Source organism: Pieris brassicae, chromosome 3, assembly GCF_905147105.1.
Source record: "Pieris brassicae chromosome 3, ilPieBrab1.1, whole genome shotgun sequence".
Classification (NCBI taxonomy): domain Eukaryota; kingdom Metazoa; phylum Arthropoda; class Insecta; order Lepidoptera; family Pieridae; genus Pieris; species Pieris brassicae.
In genome coordinates, this window is record NC_059667.1 from 14,901,756 (window position 1) to 14,929,257 (window position 27,502).

The 27,502-nt window shown below is 32.1% G+C and overlaps 2 protein-coding genes across 2 annotated transcripts in view; one reads left to right on the top strand and one right to left on the bottom strand.

Annotated features, from left to right (window-relative positions):
- LOC123706647 (elongation factor-like GTPase 1) overlaps positions 1 to 27,502 on the bottom strand; it is an 84,457-nt gene that overhangs the window by 29,505 nt on the left and 27,450 nt on the right. The gene's annotated exons all lie outside the window — the stretch shown is intronic.
- LOC123706649 (zonadhesin) overlaps positions 5,279 to 27,502 on the top strand; it is a 42,538-nt gene continuing 20,314 nt past the window's right edge. Inside the window, exon 1 of the mRNA XM_045655921.1 lies at positions 5,279 to 6,064. Coding sequence (XP_045511877.1) covers positions 5,279 to 6,064 — 786 coding nt within the window. The remainder of the gene's footprint in view (positions 6,065 to 27,502) is intronic.

A 27,502-nucleotide genomic window follows, 5' to 3' on the forward strand; every position in this document is an offset into this window, starting at 1 on the left:
AACGCTTTTTCGCGTTATTGATAATTTATAACCGTAAGTAATCAGGCTTCTGTGCTTAACACGCCCCAGTTCCAGGAAAGATGCCGGTTTCCTTGTAATGTATATTTCCGTAAAACATTTGTTAATTCTGAAGAAAGAAAATACCAAGCTCAAGATTGAGACCTTCAGCAAGTTAACTCTTCTATTGAGATAATAATAATAATCTTTTTAAGAAATGATTATGAATTCCTTCTCTCTATAGAAATGCATTTTATAATTGGGAATCCCCTCCAATCATAGATAAGTTTCTAAAGACTTTATAGTTTCCCTGAAACAGATATCATGATAAGTAATCCCCTTGCGGTGAGAAATGTATGAGTGGAGCGAATTGCGGTTCAAAACTAGGATTCATTAGCGGAGCTTTATATTTCACCCAATTTCACCTTAATAACTCTGAACTTTGGCATACTCATATTCTTTAAGCGTATACACAAGAGAAAGGAGAATGTTCATAATTATATTATAAAGAAAATATAAAAGTGATACACTGTATTAAGAATATTAATGGAACATTGCACCGTGGTATATTAAAAATAAAAATATCTACACGTATCTAATGTGGCGGCGAAACCTAAATACCATAACCGTCATTGCTGAGGCAGTCCAACTACTTGATACAACGGGAACAAGACGCCTTAAGAATAAAACCCTTTGATATACTAAAACTAGTGTAGTTATAAGTAGATATAAGTGCAAGTGTGGTGTTTCGGACTCACGAACATAGTGTCAAAATATTATATAACATTACCTTAGTTTAAGCTTTACACTAGTATTGTAGAAATCAACATAATATTACTTATTAGCCCCAATTATTATATAGGCAAGATTGTAATTCATTAGTCACACTCTCTTGTGAACTTTATAATACGAAAAACAAGAATATTAATAAAATCGATCAACGTATACGCGTAAGAAAACTGGCAAAAGTAGACCCTGAAATCAACAGGTATGTGAGGTAAATATTACGAAGCATTAATGCCTTTTGGGAGGTTTACTATATTTCTTTCACTATTCTCAATATTTGTAAATAGCTAAAAAAAAATTCCGTTTGAAACGTGGATTACATGAAAAGTACGATTAAATGCTAAAATACAGTGAACGTTTCCTATTTGCTGACGCCATGATTGAATCCTTAATGGGAGGACCACCCGGGAATCAATTTTCCCGTAGTAGAAATGTGCTATTGACGTGAAATTTACTTTTTAGTACCATTCTGTATCCGGACAAACGAGAAACTTAATAGCATTATGTCAAGGCAAAGGCAAATTATGTAGTATTTTAATAGTTTAATAAACACCTAGTATTTTATGTCAAATTATTCAGTTCTAGTAAAGATTATAATAAGTTAACAATGTAATATGGTTTTACCGTCCTAGGATTTCTTATGTTCGTCGTAAAGTAATTTACTCAACATCTCTGAAATTCCATATCTATAAAAATCCACTGACCGTATGGCAGCCAGAGTTTGATCTCAGGCCTGATAAAAATAGCATACTAAAAAAAATAAAAAAGTCATCTATTCATCTGGGTACAATTTGCATGTCAATTTACGCCATCACACTATCTTATAGCGGCATTAGTGGCCAGAGTTTCCTTGATATAAGGCTTAAACTATGTAGCGGAAGTTTGGTTACATGACCTGGAATTTTGTTATATATTTATATACATAAATGAGTGAGCAGTTTTATGATGTCTGAAAACTGGAAAATCAAGTCTATTCTTACTTCTTGTGTTTAAGTTGTGACAGTCCCTGAGCTTTAGAAATGTATTTATGTTTTATAAAAGTACATAATATTTTCATACTCATATTGGGCGGCAACTGTTAAAATACTAATTTCTTTAATTAATTCAATATATATAATTTACGCGATATATATATTTTATTTATATATACCGCGTATTGCACGTTTTGTAATACTTAGTTGTTAAGTAATAGATGAGGTTCTAACTACAGCAAGTTATCTCTGATCTTAATATAACATACAAACTCTATTAATAAAAACCTTAGTTAAATACTGTTTATCAACTAGTGAAACTGAAAATTTATTTAATGTCGAGACTGAGCGTTTCTTTAATACAAATTAAACATATTTAAATATTGTGACGTTGTTAGCATTCGGTATCCTATAAATTTATTTACTGACATTTACGAGAATGTCGATATTTTTTTCAAAATGTCCAATTCAAATTTTAAGAACGGCACTTCACAGTACAACATGTGACGTAAATGCCTCTATTGTATCGCATGTAAAAGTAATCAAGCGATTCGATCGGCAATCTCTGGATAATGACAGGGAGTTGTTAGGTCAGGGGACTGAGATTATGAGGACAGAGGAATGATGAGTAAAAGTGTTTGTTGCATTCGCACGATTATCATCCCCATGAGGCTATTATTATGTTCTGTTATTTCCTTTCCATGAGAATCGGATACGCTTGAAATAAATACAATCAATCGAGCTTTCTACGCCTTTGATACCTGGATAATTTAGTTGGTATGGCTTGATATTATTTAATTTTTCCTTTGTTTATTTGAGAATTTAACTAAAACGTGCCGTCTATACGGTAAACCATAGATTTTTTTAGTAAGGCCGGTTTCTTAACTCATTTCTTCCGACTTCTAAGGACCCGCACAACCTCACCGATACACACTTTGCCAGCCAAGAATATATTTATTTATTTATTCACAAAAAGGCATACACAATCCTAATAAGCCAATACGATGATGTCGACAAAATATATATATTATTAAATACAGAAGATACACAAAATCGCTATTTTGAACTCGCTCTCCGTATATGTATAAATATAACATAAACTATAATATATTCTTATCAAAATTTGTTACTATTGTTAGGAATGAAAATATAACAATAAAAACATGGCAGTCTTAATTTAAAAAGCTCTCAATCCGAAGAAAAAGTGCGCTTGTCATTCGCAAGCATTCACTACTGGTGCGGCATTGTTTCTATCCGATAAGAGAGCTATCTTGTGAGAAAATACAAGTCAACCACTTCATATTACGTGGTAATTTTAGCTGTAAACAACGTGAAAGTTCACATTTTAATCTGATGTAATGGAAAAATGATTATTGTGGCCAATGTTTACTTGCTCAATTTTGTTACATTCGAAACTTTGTAATTTACAAAGTTTTAAGATATTACTATCCTAAGTACACAGTACGCTACATCGGGCAGAAGCCTCAAGAGATAAATAAGTATTTCTGGCAATATTAAACTCTCTTAAAGTATAAAACTAACATAAGCGATAGGACGCCGCATTAATGAAATAAAGCTCGACATTTAAAGAATTAAAAAAAACACTGTAGGAGAAATAAAAACGTGTATACTACTGCTAAGAATACTGTATACCGATATAATAATTTTCAAGCGATTAAGCATCTTACAATTAAATCAAATCATAGTTTCACGGGGCAGAAGTAAACTGATAGATATTGAGAGATATTGACTACATGTATTTAAAGCAATATTGCTATTGCCACACTATCATCAAGGGGCGACTATGTGGAGTTTACTACGTCCGGAACAACTTTCAGGAAACCAGTTACAAATAGGTAAAAATTCTAGATGCACAAAGTGTAGTTAGTAATTAGGTTCAATTTACATCATTGTAATTTTGGTCATAAAGCAACACCACATTGTCCGGCCACTAATGATAAACTTTGAACATCCCTAAAGAAATTTCTCTTCCCAACAATCGCGGTCAGACAAATGCTTAATAACTTTCATTGTATTCTTTAAGAGCTTTTATGTTTGCTAATTCCCTTTAGAGAAACCAATAAGGCGATTTGCACAATGCTTTGCCTTTTCTATATATAATCACAGTTTCTTTAAAGTAATTGAATGATCGTTAAAAGGAAAAGTTAGCTCGTGACATTCAAAAATACCTACAGACAATGGTGTGAAAGGTTCTAGTTAGGATAGAGGTAATGATTTTGAAACAATCGAAGTGGTCCATTTTGGCTATTATGTGAATTTTACTCGGCTCGTTCAATTATCGCTACTCGAATAGTGTCAGTAGGTAGAAATTGTTATTGCTGTTCGTTACGTTAATGTAACATTTTTATATATGACTATTGCCTCAATGGGATTTTTTCTATCATATACTAAGAAGTCGTATTCGGTTGTAATGCTAAAAAGAACTTTATCTGCCGTAAGCGACGCTTTGAGGACATGCAAGGCTGATCAATTTTATGACAGTCTTTATGTCTTCATGCTTAGTCACCAATACGAATTGCAAGGAAGAAATACATATTAAAGTTTAAAATTTCATAATTTATTTCATATTTGTTTTTTTTATCATAGATATAAATTTGATATGGCCTATAGACTATACTAATATTACTGATTTGTATACTACATACATAATATATAAGGTACATTAATGTCCTAATTTATATGAAAAATTCTAAGAAATAAAGGAAATTTCATCCATTCAAACCTAGATTTACTTCACCTTTGTGACAGGATATATTAAGTTTAGTATCAATTAAATTAAAGTAATAAAATTATTTTATAATGACTTATCATTGCGCATTCAACATTTATTACCCAAGTAATAATAAGTTAATTATTAACTTGAAATTACTTCAGTAATGAATATAGCGACTCACATCCTTATATATAATCTTAAAAGTGCAATTATTTCAACTCTAGCACAATAAACAATTTAACTTTACAATTCTTAACTAGACCATGATGCATCGTGGGAGCTTTAAAAATGGAAATATAAATTAAGAGTTTAAGTTTAAATAGAGCGTGCAAAAATGATCAATCTATGAACATTACACGGATTGCGGTGACGCCGTTCAAAAATTTATATTTGAGGTGTCGAACGTTCTCTGAAACTAAAAAATAAGTATTGCACAGCCGAGTACTTTTCAGAAAAAAACATAAGTTTGTCGTATATTGTTGCATAAGTCTTTGAAAATGATTTTACGTTCCAAAAATTAATATCAAAAAAGATTTCTACTTGCAATTCCCGTCCCAGGTACCACTTAGCAATATCAAGTAATTTTGTTATTTCGTTCACGTCTTTCACGTGTATCTTAACCACCAGTGGTTTTATAAACGAAATGATCGCTACTTTCACGCGTATGCGTTTCCTGCGTGCAATTTGCAGCGCGACCCTATGAAATGAACCGGATGAACGGTGGTGGTGCTGTCGATGCGCTAGCGCAGTCCCGCTCCAATCGTCAACGCGGCCGCACGCACGCCGCGACATGCCTCGTCTTTCGTACGTTATCCTCGCGCTCGTCGCTCTCGCTTCAGCATCCGAACCTTCAAAGCCGCGTCTTATAGACTTCAATCCCTGGTCATGGATCCCAAACAATCGAAACAAGTCGCCATCAATCATGGATTATTTTTTCCCGCCATCCAGAACCCCAAAGCAATCTAACTTAGACCCTCCGGCGGACAGACAGCCTCCCACAGTACAAACTACCATGGATGACGCTGCAACCATGACAACTCTTAATGAGCGTCCGACTACTATGGCAAGAAAATCCCACAATAAAATTAAAACCACTATTCCAGCTCCTCGTCCTACAGCCACTGCTTTACCAAAAATAAAAAAGACTTCCCACAAGACTGTCCCTACTGAGACAACTGTTGAAACAAAAGTCACCCAAACAATTAAATATGAATCGCAAACTACTAAGGTACCGGTAACTTCGCGGCCAACAAAACATTACTCCATCCGTCCATTGCGCACCACTGAGATACCATTTGTTCAGGAAACTGCCTCTACTATGAACTTGAACAGCGATATTACTGAAACTATTGCCGTTGAAACACTGGGAACTACCAATGAGATTGTGAAGGAAACTGTTGTGCCGACTCTGAGTACAGATCAGCATTCAACAGAAGGATCTTCAACAATAACCATGGACTCCACGACGTTTATTGACAGCACCACTGAACCAGCAGATAGCCGCGAAGGATACCTTCCGTTGAGAGACAAGCCTCAACAGACCCACGTAAAGATCAATGACCAGACTAAAAAAGAGGTAAGAGATTTTTTTTTGCGAAATGACTAAATATCATAAAAATAATATTAAATTGAAGATTTGTCTTCGTTAACGTTAAAGTGTCTTTAACTGAAAGTCAATTATGAGAAGTATTAGAAGAAATACAATTCTAAGCCTTAGATCGTTTAATATAAAAGGATAGAATTAGGTTGCGTTGAACTATTTACTCCTTTTTTGTTCCCACCAACATTATCGTGACCATCCTGGCACGACTCTCCTAACATGCCGTGTTTCAAATATCCCATCTATTTCTAAGCTTCACGTGATCCTTTTGTTATTTCACAGTGAAAGTTAAAACAAAATAATTCCGTGATATAATCTAAATAAATATATTAACAGCAAGATAGTTTTGCGTGCTTTCATTTGCATTTTCACACGTATCTATAAACAGTGGTTACTATTGTCCGGAAATGCGTAAAAAATCTCACAACACTCTCAAATAAATATTCATAATTAACAAAGAAAAGTTTTACATACCAACACTTTTGAATAAATTATCAGGCGTCATTAGTTCTCTTCTACAAAAACTGCGGTAATTATCGTTTAAAATCATCCAATGGTTAGGTCAGCTCATTTGCAGGGCAAAAACGGAGATCTCAATAATTTTAAGTTTTGGTAATGAAGGATGAACAAGAGAAATAATAGATGACGCTTTTTTACCATTTTTAATATAGATAATAGCGTCGAGATCTTAACAAATATTATTTCTTTATAATGATTCCGAACTAGTTTTTTCAGATTTGTCTTAACAATTTTAATAATTAATTGACTAGACACTATTATTTTACCGCCGTGAAAAGTCTCAACTAAATAAGGACGGAAATAAAATAAATGATAATATGATTTTTACACGGACATTTTTTTAAACAATTGAAATTTAAAGATTTATAATTTTTTTAATTTTTGTCCGACGAAAATAATTGTTAATGTAAATTAACTTTATTTAAATTTTTCGTGTTAATACTATTTGATCGGATCAAAAATATAATATGTACCTACATAAAATTAACATAATTAGCATTCTCAACCCTATCTCACACAAGCATGAAATGCATAAAGTTCTAAAAATTTCTTAAACGAACAAAAGGTCAAAAAGAACCAAGCGAGGCCCCAACTTTCATCTCATTAACGCTAAGCCACATTGAAAACCATCTTAGGATAAACAAATTTTCTTTCCGAACAATATTCTTAACACTTTCACTACAAGATAGTTCATATACAGAAATTTCTGAATGCCAAACAGTTTAATGCATCGTCACTAATAGCTTTCCTCCGTATTGTTAAACCGAAAAAGATTTGAAATCGTTTAATTTCGTTCTGATCGTAAAATTTTATGTGCAAAACTACATCATTGGATAATTTCCGGCTGAGGATTTCAACTGCGACGCCAAATATTAAAACATTAAACACTCAGTAATAAAACGATACGGTTAACGAAATTGCATACAATTTCGGCAAGCTTTATACATTTGCGATTAATGTGCTAAACATCACGTATCTCTAGCAGTCTCACGAATTAAAAAACTTAATTAAGGCATCGTTTAGGAACATTTGAATCCGGGGAACATATTTCAGTGGGGTCGATGTCTTTATTTTATAAATTTGTCGACTCAGAAATTTATTTATGTAATAAATGTTGATAGCGAAAAATTACTCTTATCTCTAGGCCAATATAATTAGATATATTAGAGTATGGTAATTATCTTCTGTCTGGTGGCAACTTTATAAGGCGGTCGAGGAGTGTAGTATGTTAGTTAAATGTTCTTTAGAACAGGTGCAATTTAGCAATAGGAACATTTGAATTATATACGTCAATAAAATCTATCTAGGAATTTGAATCAATGGTAATCGTGTCCAATTAATCAGCACGCATTACGGATAGAAAGTCGATAGTCGTATTTGTATTACGGATTCTAAGAGAAAGGGTGTAGTTAGTACTTTAGGTACGAAAGCAAATAACTAGGTTGCTAACTGAATGAAAGTGTTTGTGTCAAACATTTAATATATCATGTACTTTCCCTTGAAATTAAATAATCTTTGCTGTAGCGATTGTAGACACACCTGTAATTGTTCTCGGGTGTTTTTCATTAACTGCAAAATCCCTTACATAATTGCCGCCTTAATACGTTTTCTCAATTCAAAAGATCTTGTTACAATTTAATTGTAGAAAGTATTGCTATTGTAACTAATAAAATTAGATATGTGTGACATTACCTAAATCAATTACAGCCTTAATTCTACTTTCAGTCGCATTCTAATTCGTTAAGTAATATATTACACAACGCGATAATCGAAATAATATCATTCACTTATCTTGAAGTGTATTAACACTCACTCCTTAACAATTGCGAATAAAAGCTTTTTGATCACGATTCTCTAAGACATAAGGAAAGCTATTTTAGAGATTAGAGATTGTATCGCCAATGAGATTGCCAAAATTTGGGATTGAAGGCTTCTAGTTTGTGCGAGCAATATAGACAATGAGGACAAAGATTTTGATTATTGATCATACAATTATTGAATACAGTCGTTTACAACGATATCGTTTAGAACAACATACCGGTTACATTGACCAAACTGTTAGTAGCTGTTACGACTATCGGCTTTTACAACCAAATATGAGTAGGCCCTTCAATGTCGTTATAACAGATTTTGACTATAATCATTTTCGTAGAATAATAATGATTTGAAACAACATTGAACAGTTTTAATCAAATATAGTAATAATTGCGTATTGTATGACTAATAATAATGTATTGATCATACAATAGACAATGGTGATCTTCGTTCATATTAAAGAACTTTTTATGTTAAATCTAGTTGTTAGTGGTTTTACAAATTATTATCAATTACAACGTGTGCGTGATGATTTCGCGACAGCTCGCCAAAGTTACGGTTTACCTCTACGTGCCAGGTTGTGGGTCGTCTATGTATGTCTATGGATCAGGACAACATGTGTTATCATAGCCTGATTTACATTTGCCGTATCATTAAATTAACGGTCGGTATCAACGATTATGGATAAATTAGTTCAAGCCTATTTGGAAATTACACGTAGACTTGTTACTAAAACTTATCCAATAAATATCAAAGATGTAAGTAATAATAATAAAGCCTTTTTTATTTCGATATGCTTAAGCTCCATTTCAAATTGTGCTAGTATTCACTTATTGCTAAATGTTAGCAGTAATATGTTACTCGCCTGTGGATGGAACCCTTTTGGGTAAAAGACTCGTCCAAATCTTTCCAGATGTCTCTATCTCTGCCAATCTAGTCTTTTCCTGATATTTCTATAAAGTCATTAGCCCACCTTCTTTCCAGCCTGCCCAGGCAACTTGTAAGTTATATTACATACAAATTATTGATGCTAGGCTATTCACAGACTCAGGACTAGAATACAATTCACATATGAAATCACCAATTACCTTTAGCAAGTAATCATAGAGATGAAACAGAGAAATGCACAAACAATTTTCAGAAGCTTCGCAAATCTTCCACGGTGACACGCATTATAACAATTTATACGCTTCTAATTACACGACAGTAATAATAGGTAATATGAAAGCAACAGACTAGAAACACGAAGAGATGGACAGGTTCCGTGCGTAGTTGCAATTTGTACATCCGCCGTGCGGCGACCGACTTTGACTTCTCAATTATCAATTCAAGGCCATTGCTGCATTATTGCATAACGATTGATACGTTAGCCATTGATTCACTTACAACAACCGGAAATTCTATGACATGCCGTTATTTATGCACTATTTATGATCTATAAATTTATTTATTAAAGTTCACATCATATGGAATGCTTTTTCTATTCTAAATGACAGCACCATTATGGTAAACATAATTGTTCCAAAAAATTAAAAATAATGAAAATATGACACTTCCAATTTTAGATTTTAGTAGTACCATTTACTTACCAATGCGGATTAGGTATCGGCATTGTCAAGTAAAATGTACTACTATTAGATAGGCACTTTACACACGCTTTTAATTTTTTTTATTCATAAAAGCTTGCCAACGCTCGGCACATTGATACATTGGTAAAAGAACCACAAAATACTTAAAAAAATAATGGGTCAAGAAAATATGATATACCCGAAGAGATCATACAAATTTCAACAGAACAAATATTAAACAAAACAATTACTAATCAAAAAGTTAAAGTAACAAAAAAATAAAAAAGCTCGTTTATCAGAATGCTCAAACTGGACATTGGTGAGCTTTGACAAATGGGGGACTGAAATTATAAATTTAGATAATTTTTTTTAATTATTTTCAAAAATTGGTCGGCCCACTACCGAATAGTTCTGGATAAGTAGTGTTTATTCTGTTATATTAGCGAAGAATTGAAATGAGAGGTGCCTGCACTCCTAGGTTATTTATTAACCAAACTATACCCTTGCGTCGTATTAAGACGATATATAATTATTATTTTCCTTTCAATGCGTTTTGATTACGCTTCACTAGGCATGAAACAAAAACGATGTATCAATAACCCATAGGGTAATTTTCTTAGTAATGTTAAAGAAATAATAACTATTTGGTATAATACATTGGTACTGTGGTTAGATTTCCCACTACAAGATTCAATCTCCAGTACAGGAACGTACGTTTTTATTCATATTATGGTTGGTTAATATCGTGTAATTTGTATTTTTCAATTACTTCATTTTTCTACTGCTTCTTACAATCATAAACGGCGCATGCATTTATAGAAACTCATTTATTATTTACACTGTTATTATGTTAGCTTCAATCTCGTGAAGGAACAACATGACTGATGAAAATAAGTTAAATACAACGAGTAATAAATTAAGAATGACCTATAAAGTTAGAATGTCACTAGTACTCCTTACATAGTCTTATCTCCTCAAGTGTTAAAGAAAAACTCTGGGACGTGGTCCATAAACATGCCTTACGGGACTTAGGTAAGTAAAAAGTGGTTTAACAGTGCAATCGCTGTTGGAAATATTTTTTACAATGAAATACGTAATCCAAGATTTGCTGATAGCGGCTCACGTCAAGTGTTACATTTATTTATACAGTTTCATCTACATAAGTACAGTTGCGAATAAAATGGCAATTGTACAATTGCGTAGAATATTAAATGAAGAAAAATCATTTGTGCAAATTTCACTTGATGAAGTTGTGACCGTTTAAAATCGTAACTTTTGTTATGACAGTAATTAAGAAAGTTCTGATTTTGTTACCTTATATGTAGGTTAACAGTGCAATGAAGATAAATTAAAATGTGCTATACAAATATGTTTCACGAAAGCGAAACTAACAACTTTATTGTAGAAAGTGTATGAAATCAATTAATCTGCCGAATTGTATTCGATTAGCTAAATTTATGGTATTTACAATTGTAATGGAAATGTTGATTTAAAGGTCAGAGTACTTTAAAGCGTTATACAACAATTAGGAAACTGCAATTAAGCTAGCTTAGTATTGAATAGCAAATAGTTCAACTTACATGGTAAAATATGACCAGAAGGAATACTGGAAAGTAGTGAAAAATACTACTAATACCTAGTCTATACTATATAAATATAATTAAATAAAACCCCGCGACTATTGATTGCTTAGCTTATTAAAAATATATTTTATTTATGTTTCTGATGTAAAATATACTACAATAAACAAACTTACATGTTAATAAGCTTGATAAAAACATACAAGATAAGATTGAGTTGCTTTAAGCTCTTGATTAAGATTAATAAATCCATTCGTGATTGAGTGGTTTTTAATGATTACTTTAGTGGTATCCCTGAATGCTTGTAATTACGCAGCCTATGAATGACAGGTAATTAAGCATATTATATAGGCTTCGAATTGACATTGCTATGGCATTCGGTAAAAGTTTCGTTTCGTATGGTAATATTTACTAATTTTATGCGCGATACTTTTTCGTAAAAACTAGTTTGTCACTCCTTAGTTTATCTTTAGTCTTTACACCGAATACTTATTTAATCAAACATATTTATACTCAGGTATAATAATCAACCAATAAATGCGACACTTAATAAACATTTTCTATCTCCCCATTCAAAATGAGTCGTTAAATAGGAACATAAAAAAATAACAAGTAGGTATAATTAAATAATATTAAATATTACAAGCTAATATTGCATCTTTTTAAATCGTAAATATAATAATATATTACTTAATTCAAGTATTTTTATTAGATCAAACCTAATTTCACTTTATATGTATTTCAATGGAAGGAAAGTATAGAAGTATGCTAATTGTATGTGTTAGAAAACATTTTCACTCTCAACAAATCGTGAATGTGACCATTAGGTATGTATTTAGAGCACCATAGAGCTCTTGTGACAAACCATTAATGTTCACTAAACATACGGTGCATTCCGAACAGAAACCGAATTACTTAAAGACTACAAGCCTTTGGCCTCACCCTTAATACTTTATAAGAATTTTTAGAAAATTAATTATCATTTACTAAAACTAATGTTGACAAAGTTGCATGTTATAAAATATATGACGGACCTGAATTTATAATTCCGCGTTCGATTATTGAATTTTATTAAGCCACACTTTTATCAAGACAGTATTGAACTAGTGGCTTGAGCGTGTACCTCTAGAGCCCTTGCGATTGAATAACGTCTCTAACGGACTTTTCTTCGTATGTGTGCAATTAACACTCGTACGGCGAATAAATTGGCATGCCTTAGAACTATAAATCGAGGGCGTGTGTCAGGCACCGCAAATCATCTACTTAAAAATTATCACTAAACATACAGATATCTAAAGCTGAGTCTTAAAGGTTGTAGCGCTACTGTTTTTTTTATCAAGAGCTTTCTGATTGCAACAATGCCCTATCAATATACCTTGTCAATTTAAGTGAAAGTTAAGAAGGCCCAATTGATTACCGGTAAAAATGAATTAACTTTGAAAAGTTCGATGGTTAAATATTTGATTGGATTGTATAATGAAACAAGACTTTTTTATAAACAAGGTACTTTAGGTAAAAATGCTAACTGTCTTGTGTACTTTATCAGTGGAGATAAAATATGTTTAAATATACTCGTAAATATGGATATTATAACGGCCTTAAATACGTTATGATTTAAACTACAAGTTAGATTTTGCTACCAAAGTCGAAAATGATCATATTTTCAGAATCAATACAACTTGTAATTGATAACATTTCATCTTACCGTATTCGAAAAACAGCTTACCTGAAACAAAATAATAAATCCACATCACACGTAATATAAACATCAATCATACAGGCATTATAAAAACTTGTTTGTATGTCATTATGTCATAGAAATAAAGCAATACAAACTGACCTCTTCATTTATTAGTAATCGAAAGTTATGTTTGAAGTTATTTAAGAACACGTGGTTGGTATCACAAAAAATTAATCAAAATTATGCAAGAGTCTGACGGCTTATTAGCATAGAATTTTTCATCTTTGGCTTTGGTCTGACGAGTTCTATCGATAAACTATCGAGTTAAGGAATTTTTGAATTCGTATTGTCTTAGTCATCTTTCAAAGGTGTGATTTTTATTGTTCATTCATAACAATTACTATCTTACTCAAATCCGTAAATTACTAAAATATTTTTATAAATAAGGGTGTATCGTTTGCCATTTCTCCATTATTATGATTTAATTATCCTTATTAATAGTTACGAGCTCTCGGGCGGTCATAGAATTTACCACATTGGAAGCATATCAAGCAACCCACATAAATGGAACTAGTTTTTCATAACGGTCAAGAAAAATAAATGCAATGAAGTATCATATATGTTACATCAATTATCTCAGAACTATTATATAAAACGTATATAATATAATTACTTTTCTCGTATCCGGTTGCCTGAAGCACATCTTACAAGCCAATTTTAAACACATTAATATACAATTAAAAGGTGCGGAGTCTGTCTAATGAAGTAATGACTCAAAAGATGAATCGTTTCGAGATCTGAACTATGGCTTTTATACTTGAGAGCTTGTTAATATGGCTTGATTTACAAGAGGTTATTAAATACATATATTTAAATGAAAAATGAAAATGAAAAATATTTCAAGAAAATTCCGTGAATTAAAAAAATCGATTAATAGCTGGTGTGTCGATTGCGTTGGCATATTGTCTTTATAGTCAGCAATGATGTGCTAATAAGAGTCACTGACTCATACAGACACACTGAAAAATTTAGTATAGATAAAGTACAAAAATATGCTATGTATATGACACATCCATAAACCATGCATTCTTCGGATGTGAAAAATGTGATAAAAATACTGTCTATATGGTACAAATTTTCCTAATCCTTTATATAAGGATTGTGAGAATAGTCCCTTTACGGATTGTAAAACGGTAATCGTTACGTAAAAGTAAAGAAAATCTGGCACGAAGTTTTCTAAGAAACTATTTGCTATAAAGCGGGTTAATGTTGACTTGCAGCTGATATTTTTGGCACATCTAATGCGCTGTACTGCTACTTTTCTCGTATTGCCGTTATGTTACAGTAAGGTCTGATCTAGGGTCATCAAAAGCTATGTGAAGCGTGATAAAATCAGTAGGTGTTAGGCAGCTAACGTTAGACAAAACACACACGTCATATTTGGAAATACGCACAAGATTCTGATTTGATCTGCGGTGAAATTCAACTTTCTCTTCGTGAATACTGCAAAAGCGGATAAAGGATTTTATCACTGGGCGGATACAGTAATGTTTATTTTTTATATTACACGGTTTTAACATACTCTCACTGTATAGTGGTTACATACATTTTATATTAAATAAATTTGAATAATTTTTATGACTACATTAATGTAAAAATCTCGGACATTAAGGACCTGTTATGGTCTTTATTTTTAATTATAAGAAAGAGACGTAAAATTCTCAATACCTCGGCATTGGTTTGCGATAGTGCAGCATTCAATATAATAATGCTCAATAAACCACTGTGTCAGCTAGCGGTATAAGGTTTTTTTCCCTTTTCATGTCTTAACCGTTGTCCGTCTAATGATTCGATAAGCCTGTCTTAATAGATACTAACAGAGGTAAGTATTTTTCAACATTTATCGTTGATGTTGTAATCGAATTCGGTTTATATCAGGTGTGTGTCATGATTTGAATTTTGAATCAATTTTTCCAGGTATTTGTTTACAGTTCGCAAACTTGCACATAAATTCTCTGTATTTATATGTAAAGTTATAAAAATCTTGACGGTGCTAAGAGCAAAGTAATGACTAAAAGCAAAAGTTTGTCAGGATAACATGTAAGTAAAAAATCTAGTTCACTTTTCGTTTCAAAGCTTTAATGATGATATCGATGATAAATAGTGCGATCATTCAGCACAAAAAGTGGCGATTGCGTACTTAAATGGGCAGATCGCCTCTCACTACTAACAGTAGCAAACTGCTTTGTCGCCACTTACTCTAAGTAACATGACAACTGTATCTATGTTTAGGAAGGTCGATGAATACTTGTATTCGGTGCGTTCCGGGAATTGTTTGTTACTATATTTTTATTACCTGGTTAATCGTATCGTTTTTTATTAAAATTTATATGTTATAAATGTTAATTATTAACAATAAGCTTAAATCAGCACCCTACGATGCATTATTAATACATTGACGATGACACTCGTGGCATTCACAGTAAAGCATTTTGAGCGAAGGTAAAATCATTAAAATGTAAGCACGTCCGATATAATGAAAGCTCGCGATTTGAATCGAAAGTTTCGCCTTATGACCGTGAGAAGATTTCGTTCACGTACTAAATATAAAAATACAGATAAATAAATATCACATTTCACCGCAAATAATTATTGGGATGATCACGATATCAATTATCCGTGTTCCACAATCGGACATTGCGTGAAACGTGACCGATGTTATTTGTTATGCGGTTGGTAACGAAAGTCTACCCACATTGGCTATCGAGTATGCATGTATCACTTGACTTAGAATTTTCATGATTTGACGCGGGTCAAGCGCTCAATCAGAACAATCTATTCTCTGTATGGAATGTAAATTTGTTCTTAGGATTGATCTGCAACTCGATCTCTAATATTATAACAAGATTTAGCCTTGTAATGATTTCCGAATACTTTCTTTATAAATTTAAAATTCTGTGCAAAACCAGGGCGTTTATGGCGGATTTGAAACCAAGTCCTACGTTTGTGATCCATGTCATTAGGGTACTTACTGTCGGAATGAATATAAATAATAATTCAAATCACGTGCAGCGAAATTCGCAATACCAACGCATACTATCTTGAGTATGCATGGTTTGTTTATCTAGCCGGAAAGGAAATAACACAATTACATCTTCGATGAGAAGTAATTGTTTGTTTTCTAAAGAAATGTCCCATTGAAAGAATTTTCGCATTATGGAGATGAAAGATGAAGTGTTTTGAAGAATAACAATACACATGAATGGGAATACATGCACATGTTGAATATAGAAATAATAAAAGATTTATCACCAGCTCTTAAAATCTCTAGAGAGACCTATCATAAAGGAGGCTTTATAGGTTTAAGTTAAAAGTATTTATAACAATTTGCAAGAAATTACTTATATAAATAATTAATAACATTGGCCTTAAACGTATCCAGTAATAAATTAATACAAATAATTCTTATTTTACATTTACTTCCAGTTCTCAAATCAAGGTCGTAGAACGGAAGAGAAGAACTGGCAATCAATGGTAACTTTAAAGCAGAGTGCTTATAGTGAAAATATTTAATATAATTGTAAAAAGAAACCATTATAAAACATATCAACGTGTTATTGTAAAAATTGGTATTTCATGTATGGACCTGTTAGAAACCTCTCTTAATTATCTCAGTAAGGATAACAATATATAAATTATTTCAATTACACATAATTCATAACATTGTGTAACTATATTAATATGCGTACAAATCGGAGAAAGCTATTGTATAGTTCCATTCGGTCTGATAACCTCAGATGCTATTGTGGTCATAAAAAACAGTGACGTACAAGAAATAGCCTCTTCATTTTACTAAATGAGTTGCCACTTGTAAAATTGAGCTTCATACGTCGGTAGCATTGAATGGCTATTTGATCGCCATAACACTTTCTCGCCTTTTGTGTTGAATAAACATAATATCATTATGGTAGTTTGTCATCCCCTGTTCAATTTACCTCGGATAATTGATTGGGAATAATGTTCACGGCTCTACAAGATTTCACTGAGCGCGTCGAATGTTAACTGTTGTTTTTATGTTCCCCAGTTTTTGCTCGATGCTTTAGAAATGGATGTCAATGTTATAAAATCTTCTTTGTTTTTATAAGACATCGTGAAATGGCAAAATAGCCTATTTTAAATTAGGTCATATGAATTCTTTAACAACAAGATATAATTATTATAGTGTATTACACACATATTTAATTCACAAGGTACCGTCCATATAGTTCACAAAATCATAATAAAACAATTTTTATCCAATGTCCTCTTCAAAAGATATTTATACCGCTGGTGCGTTATAATACACCGATCGTCATATTAGCATAAGGTCACGCATGCATGGAGCACGGCGCACGCATATTTTAGTTTATGCAAAAGCAAAAATATTGATTATATACTCAACCTTTGAAACTTCACAAGACTGTACCGTTATAGTGCACAACTGTATAGTATGGGCCATACGTGAGAATAGGTAAATAATTAATAATAATTAAAATAGCAATATTGATTACCTCTAGAAGAACATACATCGTATTTAAAACAAAGGTTTACCGTAATTACACATAAAACTGATAAATTTACTATTGAATTATTGATGTATTTTTTGTTAATTTACTAAGTGCATAATCCAAACGCATATTTATAAGGGTAATGTTTTTATTCTCGCGTAATAAAAACGATTATACATAGTAATTCTAAAATGGTTGATTAATTAAGCACAACGCTATTATTAATTGTAGGGATTAAATATTAATGAATTATTAAATTACTGTGTAAGTTACGGCGTGTAATTATCATGCAAGCCATATTTATTTGCCAAGAAAAGTAACTAATTAACTAAATACTAGTAGCCTGATAAAAAATATCAAGCGGCGCTACAACCTTTATTGATCTGTTTATTTAATTATTTTGATTTTAAAGGCAAGTAGATAACCATCCTTCTGGGATACAAGTCGTCCATATTTGGGTAAAACATGCCAATTTATTCCTGATTGCCTTTACTGTATTAGCAAGTGTTACACCTCAGACGGTTCGTTGACGAAAAGCAGACACCACTAAATACTAAATAATATAAAAATAGTTATTATTTACACCTTAAAAATTCGTACACAAGAATAGAGTGTCTTCCCTCAATATAGTCTGTTAGTAGTGTTATTGGACACGTTCTTATGTTAAATATCATTTTAACATTTGAATTGCTTATTAGTGTAAAGTTAATAATAATTTCTCCGTGCAGAGGCAAACACAGCCAGACACATCTTCGGGACATATAAATAGTTTGATGATAATTTAGCCATAGACGTAAGCAAAAACACCGAAAAAACTCATATTCAATTTGAGTTCTCGTCGCTCCAGAAAAACGCATGTTTTTTGTAATATACCGTTAACTTTTTACGTTATTTATAAGTACAATAGCCTTAATATTTACTATCGAAGGGCTTGTAAGCATTTCAACCGTAACTTCGTCATTTAATTGAAATGTCGTAAAAAGCTTTATAAGTATATTGGTGAAATGGGCAGAATCACTTCGATGCGGTAGTTTTTGTATTCATGAGAGTTTATTTTAAGACCTCACAAGACTCACCTTCGAAAAAAGTAATTGAAAATGAAACTATATTTATATAGCTGAATGAATGCCACCTCAGAGTTGTAATAATTATATTGCTTATTGTTGCTTAATGACGCTTCACTAGAATTTATAACCATGAAAATATATTAACTGCAGAAATTTCTAAAGGGTAGTAAAATATATTCACATACACATGTTGAATTTTCTGAGACTATAGGTACGTGTTGTTGTTGTTGTTGTTGTTGCATGTTTTTACGAACAAAAAATAATGAGCGCTTATGAACTGTGCTGCTGTGAACAAACTCGATCCATTATACAATTTAAGCTAGAATTAAGTGATAGTAAGTTAGGAAGGAGTAAAGTAACACGAGAACCGCCTTGGGCTCACTTAATATCCCCGTCACGAATGGACGTGCACTCACTTAGTAAATGAATTTCGCACAATTTAAACTCTTACATAGCGACAGGCAGATAGGTGGTAATTGAATCCGTCAGTTAATACGCCCAATATCTCTTGTTGAAGCTTTAATAATGCACAAATGAAATAACAAAAATGTTATTGTAACAGATATAAAAGAAAACTCTCATTAAACTGCAATTATACTTTGAAAGGGAAAATTTAGTGTAATTCCTTGTTGACACAGACAAGAAATAGCGCGAATAAAAACAGAAACAATAGATTCCGATGGTCTATAAATATGATCTAAAATATACAAGAATCAATGGGCACGAAAGTTCGTACTGGAGGGAATCAATTTAGTACAGATATTATAATAACTATGTCAGAAGGTTATAGTAATCCGTTACTCGTAGTTCACGCGGCACCGTGAGATCACAAACCAATCACGGCGGGTTTCATCTCGACCTTATATGGATGTAAATACAGTGGAAACGTTATTGTGTACCTAATGACATCAGCACGGGCGAAAACATTGTTTTATCATAGCAATTTGCATTGCGGTTGAGCGGTACGGATTTGGTTGCTAAGCTTTGACGTTGATAACCCTAGATATCTTTCTCATATTATTTTAGAATTCAATTTTGAAAATTGATTTCGAATGTTTAGGTGTTTTAAGAGTATTACAGATTACTCTAACGCGGCAACAATTTACATTTATATTTACAACAAAGGTAATACACTATTTCTCACAGTACAGGAACTGACATGCAGCAGGCCGTTTGTCAGTTCACTCAACGGTCTATAAAACTGTATCCAAAATTGTAAAATCTGCAGCAATTTTTTTCGCATTTATGCTTAAACTGTTCAATATCATAACAAATTTATATAATATGACTTTACATATCTAACTCATTAAACGTGCAACTAATGAGAAATGATAGTAAAAAGCTGATTCTAGTTCGATTTATTCTCAAAGAATATTGATAAAAGCCCTAGTCATTATTACAACATAATATAATGTGGTATAAAAACTGCTCTCGTAATGGTCATCATTCTTGTCATTCCCTATGCAATATATTTTGCAATGCAATTGCAGTTATTTTCATATAATATAGAGTAAATGCAATCGGTTTAGAAGATAATCTCGTAACGGGACGCGACAGGTGAGGACATCAACCATCCATGTCGGAAACACGGAACGCTATTTTAGACGGGGAGCTCGTGGTTGCTGTAGAGTTTACTATGATTTATATATTGTTATGAGTAAAACTAACTGGATATTACGTAGAGAAAATCTTATTAGCTTAAATCACGATGAAGTAATTACTAGTATATCATCGTGGTAATAGATTTTAGTCGAGATTTTTTTAATATTTGAACGTTGAATTAATTTTATGAAATACCCGACAGATCCTGTCTTAACTATGAATATTGATTTCAAATTTGGAATAATTAACTAAAAATGCTTTATGATGCAAAAAATTAGCGACTATAATTATTTTATATGTATTTTATTAATATAATAACTTCGATCGAAGCTTCAAAAGTTTGAATTGTAAAAGCGCTATCTATGCACTGAAAACAAAATTTGCTATTGAAAGTAAAGTCAGGACTACTTAATATGGTGGATAGGATTCTTAAATTTTCTAATTTTCCGTATAACTTTCTTATTTTTTCTTTCATAAGAACCTTCTCTGACATTAACAAAAACAACAAATAAGGAAATAGCGAAATCGGTCCAGCCGTTCACGCGTGATGCCGTGACCAAGGGAAATAGGGATTCATTTATATATGTATAGATAAGAGAATGTTTGGAGACTTGTAGGACTCTTCTATATAAAGCTCTTCGTCTATATAGAATTTTGCGATAGACACGAAGTATAGACTATTTGTGGTGTAGGCTGTGTCACCGAACGCTAACGGCAAGCTCATTTCCAGTACAAATTTGAGCCAAGCCGCAACATTTCGCACTTGACTCCGTCGTCAAGTTTATTGGCCGTTAAGCCATGAATTGCGGACTCTTTCCTGAAGTTTACGATATTTTGATAATATATCTACATTGTTGTAATTACGTCAAGATTATTGTAAAGAATTAATACTTTTAAGATATAATACTAATAATTGAGATCGTAATCAGTTTGGAATAAATATTTAATCAGGTCTGTCGTGTCAAAAGAGTTCTACTTAGTACAAAGCCATCACCGATATTAATACCGTTTTGAGTACCGTCGTAATTTTACGAGAAAACATTATAAAATCTTTTGTTAAATATACAATTGAAGAATTCGTGAATGTTATCTTCTGGATAAGTAAGCGATTTGATATGGATTAAATGTAAGATACAATAAACTATTTCCCGGTCAATATTAAATATTACAACTAAAACCTGTAAATAGCAGAATATTCATTTGGACATTATGACATTAGGGACCTCATTTAATCGCATACATTTTAACAAGAGTTATTTTTAAAGAAGAAAATCGTAATTTTTATTAATCTTCAAAGATTAAAATAAGCTAGATTTATAAGTATGCTAACCTATTAAAATGTCATTTAAATTTAAATAATATGACAAAGTTAATGATTGATTGAAAGAAATCGAATGCAATATTAATTACATATGGAAATAGAAAACCCTTACTTTCCCCATCGAGAAGAAAACTAGAAGTCGAAACCAAAGGTTAGACGGATATTGTAAAGCATTCAGACCGTATCGGCAAGAGCAGCCGACAAAACGGCGCGTTACGCCCAACTACACAACACCATCATGAAAATATTGCAAATGCAATTTTTACTATAATTTGAATTCAGTTGGTCACGAAGTTGGTTTGAATAAATTAAAAAAAAATCACTAGAACATCGAAGGGCATCGAGACCGTCCAATTTCAGCATTAATTTATTGCATCTTGCTTATATAGATCTGCGTTCAAAACAATCGTTCACCAGGTGACTTAAAACCTTTAAGTTTTTCTTCAGTTTTTCTTCTTTAACTAGTTCACACTGCCTCAGTCATTTAGTTAAATAACTGTGGCAGTGTGAAGTCATAAGTATTACGTCTTACAATATCACAATAAATAAATAAAGAAAATAAAATAACAAATGAAAGTTATATCAGTATAATCGCAATTGGAATTAGAGAGTAAATAAGATGGTTAATAATGAGAAAACAATAGCGGACGATATTTATCGAAGACGTGCAAATGTAACTTAAGCAACAGACAACAAAGCTCGTTTTAATCAATAGCGATGTTCGAATAATTGTTAATTACTGTTGAAACAACCACGGAAGTAACAAGATCACGAGCAAAGATTTAGTACGAGGCAAATTAAAGGGGTCAATAGGTGTTTTAAATAATAGCAGAGCGTAGAATGAATTCATGTTACCATACATTTGATGTGTCCAGACTAAGTCTTAACATGTTGATTCTAATCAATGCGTTCAAAAACCGGCTTCGACACATCCAATAGAACAACCTAATCATTTTGATTTAATATATTTATTGATGATTATTTAATTTTAGTAATACGTTGAGTTATATATTTTAAAATGTATATTTTTTTATCAATGTGCGTAAACGATACTTTAAAGGAAAATATCGTAAACAAACCGATATGTATCTGACGCAAAAACTACGTGTCGTACGACTTAAGAAGTCGCAATCGCCACACCCATTCACTACGAATTCTATAATTTTTAATATTTTTTGTATTACAATCTCCAGATTGGAACAAACAAACATCTTATTCATCGATGACTATTACAAATGAAGGAAATTATACTATAATTTCTCAATTAAATTCGAAATATACAATACTGTATAACAGTAGTAATAATTTGAGTTCCAATTTCCGTACAGAAAGGTGAGAATGCGCGGGCACAAATTATCTTATTGTTATCTGTAATCTATAATTTCAATAGTTGATGTGGAAAATCTTCAACGGCATCTTGGTAAGGAATCTTTCTCACAACTGAGATTGTTGCTTATAATTACTGGATATTCACTAAGATTTTCTGATAAATTACCAAGGACTATAGAAAGATTACGGTAAAAACTATAAAGATACTTTTAAATACCACAGGAAAAATATATAGTCACTTATACACGGATGACCCTACTGAGAAATAGGAAACATTTGCACATATTTTGTCTTATAAAAATATAATAACTTCTGAATAATGAGCAAAAAGTTTCATGGCTATTTGACTTTTTATTTTAATTTCGTTTAAACCTTTTTCAAAAATATTGTGGTTCAACGCTTTATACCACGACGGGAAAGGAATTTTTATCAAGATTGCAATTAGTCTCAATTAACGGGACCATGTCAAAGGAATAAAATGCGCAATTAGCACATCTAATCATTTTGATTGAATATATCCTTTAGTCGATTAATTTTTAATTTTAGTATTACTTCAAGAAATTATACACTTGAAAATTTATTATATTTATTATTTTTATAATAAATATTTACATTTTAATATGATTTTAAAGTCACGAATTCCTCAAGAAATAAAAACGGTTCTATTGAAATTGCTAGAATTGTTTTGTTACAGCTTTTTGCCGTGGTTATTATCCGCGTTTACTCTTATAACATTAGTAAGTATAATTCACATTAAATCGGTAATTCCACGAGTAATTGAAATGAATATATTAAATTGGATAATTTCCAATTTCAAAGTTGCTGTGCCATGATCATCATCTCTGAGACAACTGCAAGAAAGTGCAACGCGATGCAATGTCCCATTAACCTACAATGAACCGACCCACATACAAACTCGCTACTTTTAAATGACTTACGGATTCCAAGTTCGTGGAGATGACCTTTTCGATACACGTAAGCACGTCTCTCGAATGGGAAATAGCTTATGAAGGACGGTAGCTAAAAAGTTACATAGTAACACAAAACAAATGTTTTCGCGTATAGGTACCGTGGTGTAAAGATTTTCGAAAATTTTAACGTAGACGATACATGTGTGTACGTACTTTTTTATCTGGGATTGTGACGCAAATATTGTAGGAAATTTAAAAAAAATATTTGTATTTAAAACTATAGATAACAGGAAGGAATTATAATCTTTGCATAAACGTAACATTTTCAGGTTAAATAAAAATTTGCCATTAATAGGGTCAATAATGTAAAAAGCGTTGGTACTGAAGCGAATAATTGAGATAATATGCAGAAAGTTTGCAAAAAGGCGACAAGAGTCGCGAAACCGCAATATTCCAAAAGAAAAAAATCGTGAATCTTCACTGACAGTTAAAGAGGCGTATAAAACTAGATTGTAGTGTATAATGTAATGACATAGATTAAGCAATATTAAATCTTTTTAAAGATTTAGGATTTTTTCTCCTAAGCGATATTTTATTTTAAAAACCACATATAATGTTGAGCCAATAAATTGCGGAAAGCGATGGACCAAAGTAATAAAAGAGCTAAGGATTTTCCAAGCAATTTTGTCGTCGCCCGGATTCTTTTTAATAAATAACTTTTGCAGCTCACAAAGCACTTATTATCTGAAATGCACAATTACCTCACATGTAAATCCAATAAAAAGCAGCCGTTCAAGGTTGTCGTGCAGAAAAACACAAAGGTTCAATGCACTAAGACTATGTTCCCATAGGTTATAAAGGTACTTATTGTAAACCAATCAGTTGTATTTAATACGAACATGATTTTCAGCGATGCGGAAAAATATTAGTGTTTATCACTTATGAGTCAATATTAAGTATGAACTATGGATAAAACCGTTGAATGTTGACTATGCTACATGAATTGTTTACTTGAGGCACTACTAAATTCTAAAAAGCGTACCTTTACTTAGGCTAAGTTTGAAATTGTCGTATTACAGACGTAAATATTGCTAGTGATATAATTAAATAAGTGCTTGCTTCAGTATCAGTAATTGACATATACATAAAGAACAAATTCGGATTTAGCGAGAATTATCTCCGTTTTGAATTACTAATGTAAAGCAAAATAATCGACCATGATTCCGCAATACTAATAGTATTTTAGGTTTGGGCATTTTATTTATACTTTGATCCAATATAAATACCTAGGTAACACTGAAAATGCTTAGAAAAACGGCTTAATGACCACATTAAGCCGTTTTTACTTACCAAAGTTGCCAAAACTTTTATTGTTTTTCGAAATATTCTCCGTTCCTCTTTACACATCGTCGCATTGGATGGAACCACTGATAAAATCAGTGGGCCCATTCTTCCTTAGGGGTCTCTTCTATGGCATTTTTGTACGCTTTCACCGCATCTTCAGGGCTCGTAAAGCGAATGCCTCGAATTTTATCTTTACTTCTTGGGAATTAATGAAAGTCGCAGGGCGCCAGGTCAGGACTGTATGGCGGATGACTCATTATCTCGACACCTGCCATAGTCAAATATCCACCAGTATGGGGAAACCATATGGTAAAAAGCTTCCTGACGCCTAAATGTTCGTGTAATATTTTTTGAACTTGACTCATACCAATGCCTAGGCTTGCCTGTAACTGCTCTATGCGTCTCACAGCACTGGTATTATCTGCTGTAGTCGCTGTTAAAGGACGTCCCTTACGCGGATCATCATTGACATTGCTACGTACACGCTTTAACTCGTTAAACCAAATAAATGGGCATATTAAACTTCCACTCTAAAATGTAAAAATGTATTTATACAAAATTAAGAAGTATCATTCCAAAGACATTGAATACGACTTGCTTGACATTAAATTTAGTGTAACTACTGTATGACGCCCACGGGTGTATAACTATTTTATTTGACCAGCCTCTTTCTGATGAGTTCAGCCCATCTGTATTACGGCAATATTTAAATTTAGACTAGTTACTCTACTCTCATACACTTTCACTATAAGTCATCTGTAAAACTTCAATTGTGCTTCTCGTATACCTATTCGACCAAGGCGGCAACTAAGATATATATATCTAAGGCTATATCATGTCGAGTTTGTCGGTTAATAATCGAAAATTCGTGATCACGATTTATTCTTTTTGATGCATATATCAAAGACAAACCGTTGTAAAATGTCGTTATAGATCAAAAATGTTCGACAGTTACAATATACAGATAGTATAAAACTTAAACAATTATACGATAACATTAACAAGGGTCATCAAAGTAACGCTTTAAACGAAATAGCTTTATAATTAAAGGCTTTAACACTTACCATAGTTACGTATTCGTATACGTAAATATGATAAATTCCGTTTTTGACAGATTGAGTAATACAATTTGACATCTCAATCGAATTTGTAGATTAATCGAACGGTGCATGTTCGTGCTTCAGTTTAGTTTGGAACTTAGAAGCACTTCATACTTGTTCCATGCACATAAAGACACAATTATATAGTATTAATTTTTTCTATTACGATAGCTATTCAAGATACGTACTTCTTATGTTTCTGGTGTTATTCTTCGTAAATCATAATTACTGTTTAATGCGATACGTATGTATCGTATAAATAGAAGTAAATATAATTTTCAACTATTCTTAAGTGATTATAAAATGCTTTCTACCATTTACTGTTATCAAATATAACTATGTTTAAGCGGTTATTTCTGTAATTGTTGGATAAAAGAGCTATTATTTATCTATTATCATGTTACTTTAGAAAGGAGCTTTGCATAATAAGAAATTATTTAAAAAATGAAGGTAAATAGTTTTTTATTACTATCGAATATTTTAATCCTATATTTTAATTGCGTCTGAGAGGAATGTTAGTGTAATATGTAGTAATATTTGCGACTTGAATTCTTAGAGAAATCCAGCGTTTGAGCAACGAAGGATAACATCGTAACGAAACCAGTATGCCTTAGATAAAAATAATGTCGGTTTATCAGACACAGAAGGACATACCTGAGAACGAAGACGTTTCAGCTTTACCATACATTGTAAGCGTCCAGTTAGATTTGGTGTTGTTTCAAAGGGCCGAAATATATCCTCGAAACAAACGATTTAGATATAATAACAAATGAACAGCGAAGGTATTTTGTCAGTAGTCATCAATTAGAATACATTAAAAAGCGATTTGTCGTGTACTATATATTACAGCGCAGTGTTTAAGGACGTTTGAAGCCTGGTTGTGGTTAATGAGACTGAATATTAATGAAGCTAATTATTGTAACCTATCACCTAGTGTAATTATTTCAATTATAAAGCTTCAAACAGTAAAATATCTTTGGCCTTTTAAAACTTACATTTTAACTTGAGTAACGTTTTTATGCCACATTTT